This window comes from Podarcis cretensis, assembly GCF_951804945.1.
Source record: "Podarcis cretensis genome assembly, chromosome: 7".
Taxonomy (NCBI): domain Eukaryota; kingdom Metazoa; phylum Chordata; class Lepidosauria; order Squamata; family Lacertidae; genus Podarcis; species Podarcis cretensis.
The window spans coordinates 23,658,959-23,671,952 of record NC_137176.1 but is presented as its reverse complement, the minus strand read 5'-3'; the positions used below and the strand labels follow the sequence as shown (position 1 = coordinate 23,671,952).

The 12,994-nt window shown below is 45.4% G+C and overlaps 1 protein-coding gene across 2 annotated transcripts in view; it reads right to left on the bottom strand.

Annotated features, from left to right (window-relative positions):
• Window positions 1-3,148, bottom strand: part of LOC307220860 (glutamate decarboxylase 1-like) — a 33,298-nt gene extending 30,150 nt beyond the window's left edge. Inside the window, exons 1-2 of one of the 2 annotated variants that reach the window (XM_079985012.1) lie at window positions 2,992-3,148; window positions 2,200-2,256 (exon numbers count right to left, since the gene is read on the bottom strand). In XM_079985012.1, the coding sequence (XP_079841138.1) occupies window positions 2,200-2,256; window positions 2,992-3,046 (112 nt within the window). In that variant the 5' untranslated portion in view covers window positions 3,047-3,148. The remainder of the gene's footprint in view (window positions 1-2,199; window positions 2,257-2,991) is intronic. The other variant, XM_079985011.1, reaches the window with a different exon arrangement.
• Between the last annotated feature and the right edge of the window lie 9,846 nt (window positions 3,149-12,994).

The window sequence follows — 12,994 nt, the reverse complement described above, 5'->3', positions numbered from 1 at the left end:
CTGCATGGGGGAAAAAATAGATCATTTACACAGTTAATGACTCAGTTTTACCTGCAAAGCACAGGTGCCTACAAAGATATTTGCATACAATCATCTGAAGGGGCGAAATCGCATCTGCTACAAATAGAAATCTACATTCTACATTCAATCCCCCATTTTTCTCCTAGTGTGTTTTATGGCACATTTTACAATGTGGTTTTGTCATTAAAATATACTGTGCTGAAAATGTAAATCTGTTCTCATTTTGCCCAGAATCCATTTTGGTACATTTAATACCTCAAATGAAAGCATGAGTTTTAAAGCGACTTTTTTTTCTTTTCCCACTCATGCAAAATGACTGTGAAGTAATTTCAGAGATATAATCTTTTCCTTCTAACCACTTGCAAAAATTTGATAAGGGCGAGGGGAGTGGGAGTGGAAAGATAGAGAGAAAGAGAGAAGAAAAGTGCCAAATTATATCCCTGGACAATTAGCTATTTGCAGTTGCATGCCTTCCGCAGCGCTTCGTATTCCCATGTCATTCTTCCTTTTCATATTTATAGCATCTTTGAATGTACTGCCGGTGCTTTTGGAAAGTTACGTATTTTCACTGGGAAAATCTTAAAAAGAGAAACGGTGAGGCAGTGGGTGTCCCTTTGTTGGCAGTGAAAAATTGTCTCCGTGTGCAGATCCTCAACAGCCGTAGCTGAAGAGATTGGGTTACTGGCCTGGGAGCTCAGTAGGAGACAGGAGGAGGAGGAGGAGGAGGAGGAGGAGTTTGGATTTGATATCCCACTTTATCACTACCCGAAGGAGTCTCAAAGCGGCTAACATTCTCCTTTCCCTTCCTCCCCCACAACAAACATCCTGTGAGGTGAGTGAGGCTGAGAGACTTCAGAGAAGTGTGACTAGCCCAGGGTCACCCAGCAGCTGCATGTGGAGGAGCAGGTAATCAAACACAGTTCACCAGATTACAAGTCCACCACTCTTAACCACTACACCACACTGGGGAGCACCCTAATAAGAAACAGGAGGTGGTAGCCAGAGTCCTGAAACTGGGAAATTATGGCTTGTATCATAATGAGGCAGCTATGAATGAAAGGGCTCCTTCCCTTCAGAGCTCTGACTGAGGATCCTACCTGCTTAAGGGAGGGGTGCAATTTTCACAGATACCCCCTTCCCCTGAACCATGTCTCATACTGATATAGAGAGTCCCCTAAATCTACCTGCCCTCTGGAGCATGTGGGAGGGCACAAGAGGCTATAGGGGGGAGCATAGGAGCCAACTCCTAGGGGTCGAGGTCCCATTGGCTCCCAAAAAAAATATCTGAAGGGGGATGGCCCGCCCAAATTGATAGACTTTTTCATTCAAATGGTGTGGTGCAATGCGTCATGTGATCAATTGTGCAGGGCAGGGCTTACCTGGCCCCCCCCCCAATATTTTATTCAAGTTGGGGGCCCCTGGAGGGGGGGGAGAAGGGATCAATGAATGTCATCTCCCCTGCCCCATTCTGCTGGGCGAAGCATCACTCGAACAGATCTCCATTTAGAGAGACTCCCATCAGCTGGAAGTCTGTCTGGTTTGTAATGCAATAAAATCTTTAATTAAAAATTAATAAAAGAAAGAAAGAAAGAAAGAAAGAAAGAAAGAAAGAAAGAAAGAAAGAATCCAAGCCATTGAAATGACTGTCATTAGCCAAAGGTCTTGGATTGCATAAGGATTGATTGATTGATTGATTGATTGATTGATTAAACTAAGCATCTCCTACTAAAGAAAGTACAGAAAGACAATACTGTATATGTTTATCCCTGAGAAGGAGGAGGAGGAGAATTTGGGTTCAAATAAGTGTTTGCTGGATGGAATTCCATAGCAGAGAATCCACAGCAGATCATCCACAGCCCAGATAACCAATACAGTACCCTCCAAAAGTTGTTGAACTACAACTCCCATCAGCCCCACCAAGCACAGTCAATGATCAGGGAAGGTGATAGTCTTCTGGAAGTTGCCCCATTAGCAACCCATGTCATAGAGATTTCCTGGACAAACGTCCAGTGTTTCTCAAACTTGAGTCCCCAAGCTGTTGTTGGACCACAACTCCCATCATCCCTGACCATTGGTCCTGCTAGCTAGGAATGTTGGGAGTTGTAGTCCAACAACAGCTGGGGACCCTAGTTTGAGAAACACTGTCGGATAGACCAAAAGTATTAAGACTCTACAGACCTGGAAGAACATCACAGGACCCATTCTCATGTTGAATTTTTAGATTTGTGTCTGCATCTGAATACAATGAAAAGAAATGTGAAATCTGAATCAGCTCTATGAAGTCTGTCTTTACATCTGTACAGCAACTGAAGGAGAAGCAATAAGAAACCACCAAAGATTTCTTAGAAAAGTTTCTGTTTAACTGTTGAACATTAACAGCAGAAATATTTATTTCAGGAAAGCGCACATGAAACATTTCAGATAAAAGACTGAGCTCCTATATGCCTGATAAAAATTAGTTACCTAATAAACTAATAAAAATTAGTAAAAAAAAAACCCCAACCTTATAATTGTTCCTTTTGGGGTTTTGTTGTTGTTGTTTTAAAACACATCGCCACCCCTTGTTAGCAGGAAAGAAAGAAGGAAGCTTTTAAGATTTAATTTCTTTCCTGACAGTTTAAAAACAACACCACCATAGCTTCTCATCATACATAAAGCAGCAGGTGGCTTTTGAGGAAAACAAACATCAAGGATGAGGGAACAGCAGACAAGAGACCAATCTGTGCTTGCTGCTCTTGTCTTTGAGGATTCTGACCCCAAATGTTCTGAACTTCACAACCGCCACCCAAACACTTTGAATGACTTCTCTTTTGCTTTTTAAAATGTATCAGTACAAAACGGAAACCGTGTCCCAGACTCTCTCGCCCTGACAAAGTCATCCTCAAAACAGACTACTATTTTTAAACGTCTTGAACAGCTAGATTTTTTAAAAAAATAATAATAATCTGCTAATGATATCTGCGCACTTACTTGTTCTGTTGTTCACCATCTGGAAATCCATTTCTTTGCCGCTCTGAATAACCATGCACGGCAGAAAAATATCCAGAGTAGTAAAAAGTGCAATTTCTCAGCAACCCGAATATAGACAAACACACAATTCTCAAATGTATCTGCTGCTGAACTAATTTGTTTTACATAGTTTGGTATTTGTTGAATAGATAGTGCCTCTGGGCGTTCCAGTTACTTGTTAAAGCAAAAAAGGGTGGAGACAAAGAATTCTGATTTCCTTTGTGTAGGGGTTTGTTTTGTGTTTTTGGCATTGCGGGCTTAAGGCTCTTAGAATTCTTTAATTATTTGTTAGGTCAAATGCAAGGAATATTTTTCCTTTCTGCTGTGCTCCTTCTCTCCCTGTCAAACACACAGACATCCCTATACATTCTTTGCAGCAGTTTGATAACAATGACTGCTCCCCACATCAAATGGGGGGTGCCCTTTATGTGGTCACACGCAGCCCCCTGGATCCCAGTTTGGCTTCTGGTAGCATGGGATGGCTTTGCCGTCCCCAGGCTGGATACCTGGAGGTCTCTGCCTACCTCAGCCAATCACCCAATCCCGCCTGGGGAGGCGTTGCCAGGGAATTGGTCAGGTAAGGGGAAGGACCGCCCTGCCCACACAACAGAGGGAGAATCTTACCTGCAAACCGTCAGTTGGCTCCAGAGCTTCTCCCACCCTGCCCTCCCTCAGTTAAACCTTCTTTTGCAGGTTAACCTCTTCTCTTTGTGGCTTAGGGACCTTGTATTTACGGGACCACCTCTCCTGGTATGCCCCGCAGAGGACCTTAAGGTCCATGAATAACCATAGTTTAGAGCTCCCAGGCCCTAAGGAAGTCAGACTATCCTCCACCAGGGCCAGGGCCTTCTCAGTGTTGGCTCCGACCTGGTGGAATGCTCTGTCCCATGAGACCAGGGCCCTGCAGGATTTAACTTCCTTCTGCAGGGCCTGTAAGTCAGAGCTATTCCACCTGGCTTTTAATTTGAATTCAGCCTGATCTTTTATTCCCCTTCCTTCCCTCCCCCTCCCCTTTTTATGAAGATTACCCGCTCTGGAATACCACAGCTAATTCTCCCCTGGTCTCCTCGCTGGCCCAAATAGGACTAATTTAGCCAGCTAGCCCTGGTGATTATCTAATGTTTATTGGATGGATTCCCCCCCCCCCCAAATTGATTTTTGAATTCTGAATTTATTGTTATTCACGTTTTATACTGTATTTTATGCTGTTTCTTGTTGCATCAATTAAGTGTTTTAAGTTTGTTGTTAGCCACCCTGAGCCCGGTTTTCTGAACAAGGAAGGGCGGGGTATAAATAAAAACTTATTTATTTATTATTCTCCACAGGTATGCGGGCGCTGCTACATCATGGTCTCTGTTGAAGGGCCAGAAAGGAATTTTCCTGCATTGGCAGGTTTTGCCTTCCCCGTAGCAAAACATCACAACTTTGGCGGTTTCAGGCCTTGGGCGGAATCCTTTGGTCTATCTTCCCTAAATGGGGGGGGCATGAAGTGGTGACCCACGCCCCCCCCCCTTGTGGCAGTGATACCAGGGTTCCCCATTAAAGGGGTCTTGAGGGTAGGCATTGGCCATACACCGAGAGGTTGTCATTGCTCTTCCCTGTGACAGTGGCAAAATGGGGAGCGGGCTCTCTGCTTGAACATATGTTCTCCAGAGCCAGCCCAATCCTCACACATTCTGGATAAACCTGATGTGCCCCAGATCCCTGGCTGGGGACTGGGAAGGATAAACGTCCAATGCCTGAGCCAAAGTCTCCCTACATCCAAAGCTTAATAAAGTTGGGGCCAGTTTTAATCCCAAAGCACGTTGTCTTGAGTCATTATTCCACTCAGGAGTTGCCTGGCATTGGGGGGACTCCGCCTGTCCATGCAAAATTAAAGACCTTTCAATAAAAACCCTCTATTTCATTAAAAACCCTCTATTGGGGTTATGGCATTTTATAGCAAGAAACTAAGGGAGCAATCCTGCATGCAAGAAACTGGTGTAAAGCTAGCCAGCCTAAATTAAGCTGGCATAAAGTTACACCAGATCATAGGAGTTAAGTCCTAAGGGCTGAGGTCCCTTCTGCTCCCCCCCCCCCCAGTAAAATGCAGAGCAATAAAATTAGCACCAGCTTAGCTGCAGGAGTTGTTGGGAGGAGGAGTACATGATTTTTGTTAGGGGGGGCAGGCCTTTTGTTTGGGGGGGCAGAACCTCAGTTAGCTACGTGTTTTTATTAATTTTTATTGATTTAGGTGGACAGCAGCCCCTCCCTGCCCCCCACCCTGGCTATGCCCATGCATTCAACCATCTTAAACACTCCACTCCAGATTTCTGGAGCCTCGTCTTCTCCTGAAGATGTCCCACAAGGCAGACTTTTCCTCAGGGTTTGTTCATGAAACCTATCTCACAAATTAGTATAGCCTCAAGGCGCTGGAAGTTTAGGACCAGGGTTTTCCTTCTCCTAGATGGGCTACTTTCCCAGGCTGAAGAGCCCCATCTGCCCCTCACTTCCCTCTACAGCTCATGCAGAAACAACCTTCCTGATCATTGAACCCACTATTGAGCTCGTCCGCTGAATCTGCCATAGCTTGTCTTCACACGCAGGGAAAGTCACTGAAGGTTTGAGAGCCATCAGCTACCCTCACCTGGTTTAGCCAGCCAGTCAAAGCCATTTCCTGGAGTGTGGATGCTGTCACATGATGTCAGCTTCTAGTAGCCACAGATGACAGATGAGGCATGGTGGGGACTAAAGGTGGACAAACTACCCCAGAAGGAGCATAACATGTCCCCTAGAGTTATTTGTTGTTGTTGCTTAGTCGTTTAGTCGTGTCCGACTCTTCCTGACCCCATGGACCAGAGCACGCCAGGCATTCCTGTCTTCTACTGCCTCCCACAGTTTGGTCAAACTCATGCTGGTAGCTTTGAGAACACTGTACAACCATCTCGTCCTCTGCCGTCCCCTTCTCCTTGTGCCCTCCATCTTTCCCAACATCAAGGTCTTTTCCAGGGAGTCTTCTCTTCTCATGAAGTGGCCAAAGTACTGGAGCCTCAGCTTCAGGATCTGTCCTTCCAGTGAGCACTCAGGGCTGATTTCCTTCAGAATGGATAGGTTTCATCTTCTTGCAGTCCATGGGACTCTCAAGAGTCTCCTCCAGCACCATAATTCAAAAGCATCAATTCTTCGGCGATCAGCCTTCTTTATGGTCCAGCACTCACTTCCATACATCACTACTGGGAAAACCATAGCATTAACTATACGTGCCTTTGCTGGCAAGGTGATGTCTCTGCTTTTTAAGATGCTGTCTAGGCTTGTCATTGCTTTTCTCCCAAGAAGCAGGCAGTCTTTTAATTTCCTGACTGGTGTCACCATCTGCAGTGATCACCCCTCCCTTAAACCCCCATACACCCCGGTCACAACATCTGGAGAGCCATGAGTTCCCCATTCCTGGCTTATAAACTGATATTCTCTGCATTAAGGAAATGTTTCTAGTGGTGACAAATATAATAATTTACTCGGAAACTTCCCAAGAATTGGGCATGAGAACTGCTGCCTTAATATAATATTTTCTATTCATGTCTCTCAGATACTCTCAGAGGACCACATGATTGCTCGCACCTTCTTTTCATAGTTTTTAAATGCCTTTCATCTAATTTCCTGCGGCTTAATAGATGTTCTTTTCATTTTCTGGATCATTTATCATGTTTTGATCAAAGTTCTTTGTACATTTCCCAGCTGAGCAATCACGTGTGCTTTTGTTTCACTAGTGGGAATGGGAGTAATCAGCTAAGATTAACCACATTTCTTGTAATGGCAGAATTATATCAATAAAGAGGACTAGAGGAGATAATATTTCACAATATTTTGTTGTTGTTGTTGTCCAAACACTCCCCTGTTTTGCAAGAAGAGCAAGCAGCTTTCAAAAATTCAACAAAATAGGAAATGTTTGATTATATTACATCTTCAGCTGGGTGGTTTACCAAAAGGAGTTTGGATCACAATTTAAAACATGATATTAGAGCTGGGGGAGAATTTAGAATCAGTTTTTATTATAAGACAAACCTGCCTATTATGTACTTTCCAAAACAAAATGTGAACTGAAATAGGGACACCCTTTAAAATTCATACTTCTCTGAATTTTGTGGTGCATTTCTGTAGTCATAGGATCATAGAGTTGGAAGGGACCACGGGCTCATCTAGTACAACATGGGGCTGAAACCCACGATCCTGAAATTAAGAGTCTCAGGCTCTACTGACTGAGCTCTAGTCAGTCTGAGCAGTACAGTGGTACCTCAGGTTACAGACGCTTCAGGTTACAGACGCTTCAGGTTACAGACTCCGCTAACCCAGAAATAGTGTTTCAGGTTAAGAACTTTGCTTCAGGATGAGAACAGAAATCGTCCTCCAGCAGCGCGGCAGCAGCAGGAGGTCCCATTAGCTAAAGTGGTGCTTCAGGGTAAGAACAGTTTCAGGTTAAGAACAGACCTCCGGTACGAATTAAGTACTTAACCCGAGGTACCACTGTAATGTGTAGGAAAATGAACATACTGGTAAAGAATGTGTATAAAAGTCTACATATTAGTAGAAATAACATACCAAAATGTACTATTTTACGGGAAAATGATTTGCAAATATGTGTATATTGGGAAAAACTGAATGCAAAAAAAAAATGCATTTTATGAGAAATTCAGGCTATGAATTTATGGGGACTTTTTAAAAGGAAAAAATGCAAACTGATGTAGAAATGTGAATTTAAGATTGGAAAGTGAGACGTGAACAGAAATGGGAATTTACAAATTGGCCAATTCCTACATGAGATACATAATCCTGTATGGTCAGGTGGGAACAGTAATCTAATCAGAGTGCAGGAATAACCGCTCCCCCATTAAATGGGGGCGCCCTTTGCGCGGTCACGCGCAGCCCCCTGGACCCTATGCGGCACCATTAGCACAGGCTTGGCTTCGCCTTCCCCAGATGGAATACCTGGAGGTCTCCACCTATCTCAGCCAGTTGCCCAATCCCACCTGGGGAGGCGTTGCCAAGGTGATCAGGCCAGGTAGGGGGAGGGACCACCCTGCCCACACAATAGAGGGAAGGATCTTACCTGGGAATCATCAGTTGGCTCCAGAGCTTCTCCCACCCTACCCACCCTCAGTTAAGACTTCTTTGGCAGGTTAACCTCTTCTCCACAGGTATGCGGGCTCTGCTACGTCAAGGTCACTGTTGAAGGGCCAGAAAGGAATTCTCCAGCATTGGCAGGTTTGCCTTTCCTGTAGCAAAACGTCACAACTTTGGCGGTATCAGGCATTGGGCAGAATCCTTTAGTCTATCTTCCCTAAATGGGGGTGGGCGTGTAGCAGTGACTCACGCCCCCTCTTCTCTTTGTGGCGGCGATACCAGGGTTCCCTGTTAAATGGGTTGTTTTGAGGGGAGGCTTTGGCCGTACGCCTAGAGGTTGTCATTGCTCTCCCCTGTGATGGCAGCAAAATGGGGATGGGCTCTCTCTGCTTGAACATATGTTCTCCAGAGCCAGCCCAATCCCCACACACACTGGATATCCCTGATGTTCCCCAGATCCCCGGCAGGGGACTGGGAGTGATAAAAGCCCAATGACTGAGCCAAGGTGTACCCACATCTGAAACTTAATAAAGTTGTGGTAATTTTAATCCCATAGGATATTGTCTTGAGTCGTTATTCCACACAGGAGCAGCCCAGGGTTTGGGGGACTCCGCCTGTCCACACAAAGAGAATCTGTGTTGCGGATCCACCAAATTGTAAGTCCTGCCCATTTCACATCAGGCAAAATAAGGGAGCTTCAGGGAAGATTCTGAGCTTGTATTGGTTCAAGGGCCAAGAGACCTCAAGGGGGAAGGCAGACAGGGATCCTTGTGTTGTTGATTTCAGTATGCCTAGCATGCTGTACAATTGCCAGTGCTCCAGTCTGAAACAAAACATTTACTTGCATTATCTCCCTCAGGTACAAATGGAGCATTAGCAGGAAACTACTGCTTATGCTGGCCTGCAGCACGGTTTTAAGTTTGGGTAGCAGAAAGTTCCCCGAACCGAGCTTTATGAGCGAACAGGGAAATTGAAGAACCAGTCCACTTTGCATATATGACAAATGGAATGAGCATGATTCTGCCAATTGTGCTTTTAAAACTGATGAATGTCGAGTGGCAAGTGACTATTTTTGAGAAGTGTCTCTTTTCAATCATCATAAATGAAAGAACGCTCATTTTATGGTTTAAGTATATGTGAATTTGTCTGTCAAATCACCTCAGAAATTGCACTTGCAGTTAAAGGCGATGCCTTACTTCATCCAGAAGGGCAATTAATCCTCCCTAGAGCTGCAGTAAAATCTAAGATATTAGTTATTGATTTAAAGTTTGGACATAAACTTCAAAAGGTCAAACCTCAACATCCTAATCCATTACTTGCTAAAAGTGTAATATTTTCCCTTGGTGATATATTCTATAGCATCAAACTTTTAATATATGTATATCCTAATTTTACTCACCAAGTTACGGAGTAACAGTAATTCTAAAACAGTGTGTTGCATTACAGACCACTTTTTTCGATTCTTAAATAGCCTGTGACTCCCCATCCCTCATATAGGAATCTACTTGAAAGGCTTCTGTATTTCAACTAACCGCCCTCTGCACTCATAAATTTCTCCTATTCTTTGAAGTGCACATTATGAACTCTCAAAGCTCTATCTGGGCCCAAGCACAACAGCTTTTGCTGACCAAGCAAATGTTGGGGCTTCCGCTGACAGGACTCATTAACTGATTCCTACAGAGTCCACCCACCCCACCCTCTGCTGAAATTAGGCCTGAAAGAATGTCTCTATTACAGCCAATAGAATAGGTTTCTCTGTGTGTTTGGTTATTTGTTTTTATTAGATTTGTATACCACCCTTCACGCGATGATTTCAGGGCAATTTACAATTCAGAAATACAAAATACATAACGAAGCAAAACCAAAAAACAAGCCAAAAGCCACTCAGCCAAAGGCCAGGTAACAGAGAAACGTTTTCGCCTGGTGCCTAAAGATATGCAATGAAGGTGCCAAGTGAGCCTCTCTGGGAAGAGCATTCTGCAAACAGGGAGCCACTATAGTAAAGGCCCTTTCTCATGTTGCCACCATCTGGACCTCTCACAGGAGGTGCACAAAAAAGGGCCTCCAATGATAATCTCAGGGTCCGGGTAGGTCCACGTGGTTGCAGGGCACGCTGTGCTGACAACAGTTTCTCCAGTTTGAAAAGGTTCACGTGGACCCCAAATGGCTACAAACCCCAATGAGGGTCAATGCAGGCAATGGTGCAGCTAAGTAATCTTAGATTCTGGGCTTAATGGGGAGATATAGACAACCATGTGCATTACTTAAGCAGCAGAGTACACAATTAACATTTCTCCACGCCCTGCTGTTTCACAACTGCTTCTATGTAGCCGAGGAGAACATAGAGGCTGACTTATAATGAGTCAGGCCTTTGGGACATCTAGCTCAGCATTGTCTGCACTGATAGGCAGTGATGCTCCAAGGTTTCGAGGGGGGGGGGACATTCCCAGCCCTACCCGGATATGACAGGGACTGAACCCGGATATGACAGGGAGAGAGCTATAGCTGATATGCCCTGATATTCTAGAGCAAGCAAACAAACCACATAACCACAAAGTTTCCAACCCGGTGTTAGGAAGCTGACAAGGAGAACATGATATGGCTGGAATGTAGCATCTCGTCCGGAAGCCGATGAGGAGAGCAGGTCGTTCACAGATCAGAGAAAGAGAGTGAAACACTTGGCTAACTTACAGTTAGTTTCTTTATTAAGGAAAGCAGGACAAAGAACACACAGAGACTTCTAAAGATTGCACTTGTCTGGACAAAGCAATTGCCTGGACTGGCTTGTAGCTCCTCCTTCACTCCCCAGGCCTCTGCGTGAGCCAGTGTGGTGTAGTGGTTAAGAGCGGTAGTCTTGTAATCTGGGGAACCGGGTTCGCTTCCCCGCTCCTCCACACGCAGCTGCTGGGTGACCTTGGGCTAGTCACACTTCTCTGAAGTCTCTCAGCCCCACTCACCTCACAGAGTGTTTGTTGTGGGGAAGGAAGGGAAAGGAGAATGTTAGCCGCTTTGAGACTCCTTTGGGTAGTGATAAAGCGGGATATCAAATCCAAACTCTTCTTCTTCTTCTTCTCACTCTGTCTACGGCGAGCTCCAAGGAACCCTCTCTGGGTCTGCCTGACTCTCTGCTCGGCAACATGCAATAAATGCCTCACTCTGGTAGAGGGGCTGCAGAGAAGCTGTCAGAGTGCCTCTGTGGGAGAACTGCTAAGTCTGATTCCTGTCCCTGCCCTGTGCTGGGGCACCTGCCTGTTTCCTCCCCTTCACCAACCTTCAAGCTCCCAGCCTCCAGTACTTCCCAGCTCCTCCTCTAGGGTGTGGCTGGTTTCCCACCACCAGGATCAAAATTCTCTCCCTCTGTGCTTTCCCGGGGGGGGGGGGCTCTTGGTCAGGCAGCTTCCACCACTCCATCTCATCTAGCCAGTCCCTGACACGTTGAGGAAAAAGATACACGCCCAGCATGTGCCGTTTCCTGTTCTAAACTCACTTAAATCATAGCATAATTACCAGAAGTGAAACGGGGCCCATTTCTTCTGCACAATTCCCATGGGAAGTTGCACCATTGATGAAAAGGAAAATACATATTTTTAAGGGGAAAAAATAGTAATAAAATGAGCATCTGTCATGCCCGGCTGGGTACCCCCTGGCTATAAGATGTTTCTGAAAAGGAAGGATGCTGCAGTGACAGGCCCCAGCCCCATAGTATCACAGCATGTGAATGCTACCCTAGATGCTCTCTGAGTGGCTGTTCAGTGACCTCCTAAGCTGCAGGGCTCTGAAGACCTGTCCTGAGATTTATTTAGCTGCACCACAGAAGGCAGGTAGTTCCATAGACTAGTCACCCCAATAATTTTGGTTAGAGGTAACTTTGGTTTACTTTAGACCAGATGTCCTCCTTTAGATCTACACATATATGTATAGATATAAAAACTGAAGCGAGACCTAACTAAGAGAAGCATTTGGGAAGCTAATTGCCTTGGAACAGCTGTTCAGCTCCTAGCTTCTTGCTCACCGGGGCAAAATTAATCTTCTATTGCTTGTAATAAGCTTCCCTGAATTTCTTTCTTACCCAGGCAATGAGGGAGGTGATAATCAAATAAGTTTACCCTTCCTTGGGGCACAAAGAAAACGAGAAAGTTAATAAAAGTGCATTTTTATTACTCTGTTTAATTAATTCCAGAGAGCCGATTGACTCAGAGAAGTATTAATAAAACTCTACGAGAGGCAGAAGGAAGACCCAATACACATTTCTTAACAGTTTGATCCCAATTTCTCCTTTATGATGAAGGCGTGTTAACTGTCTCCATCAGAAAACTGGGCTTACCACTAGTAGAATTAGCCTGAAGTTTGGTAAGCGACTATCTCCTCCTTCTCTTTTCTTTAAGGATCTCTCCTGCACCCCTGAAAGGTGAGACTCCTGGAAGCATCTTTCAAACGCTTCTATGAATGGAGGGATTAGAATTCTGCCTTAAGTGTAATCCACCAACATTTGTAGGGACGCAGTGGCGCTGTGGGTTAAAGCCTCAGCGCCTAGGGCTTGCCGATCGAAAGGTCGGCGGTTCGAATCCCTGCGGCGGGGTGCGCTCCCGCTGCTCGGTCCCAGCGCCTGCCAACCTAGCAGTTCGAAAGCACCTCCGGGTGCAAGTAGATAAATAGGGACCGCTTACCAGCGGGAAGGTAAACGGCGTTTCCGTGTGCGGCTCTGGCTCTGGCTCTGGCCAGAGCAGCGATGTCACGCTGGCCACGTGACCCGGAAGTGTCTCCGGACAGCGCTGGCCCCTGGCCTCTTAAGTGAGATGGGCGCACAACCCCAGAGTCTGTCAAGACTGGCCCGTACGGGCAGGGGTACCTTTACCTTTACCTTTAC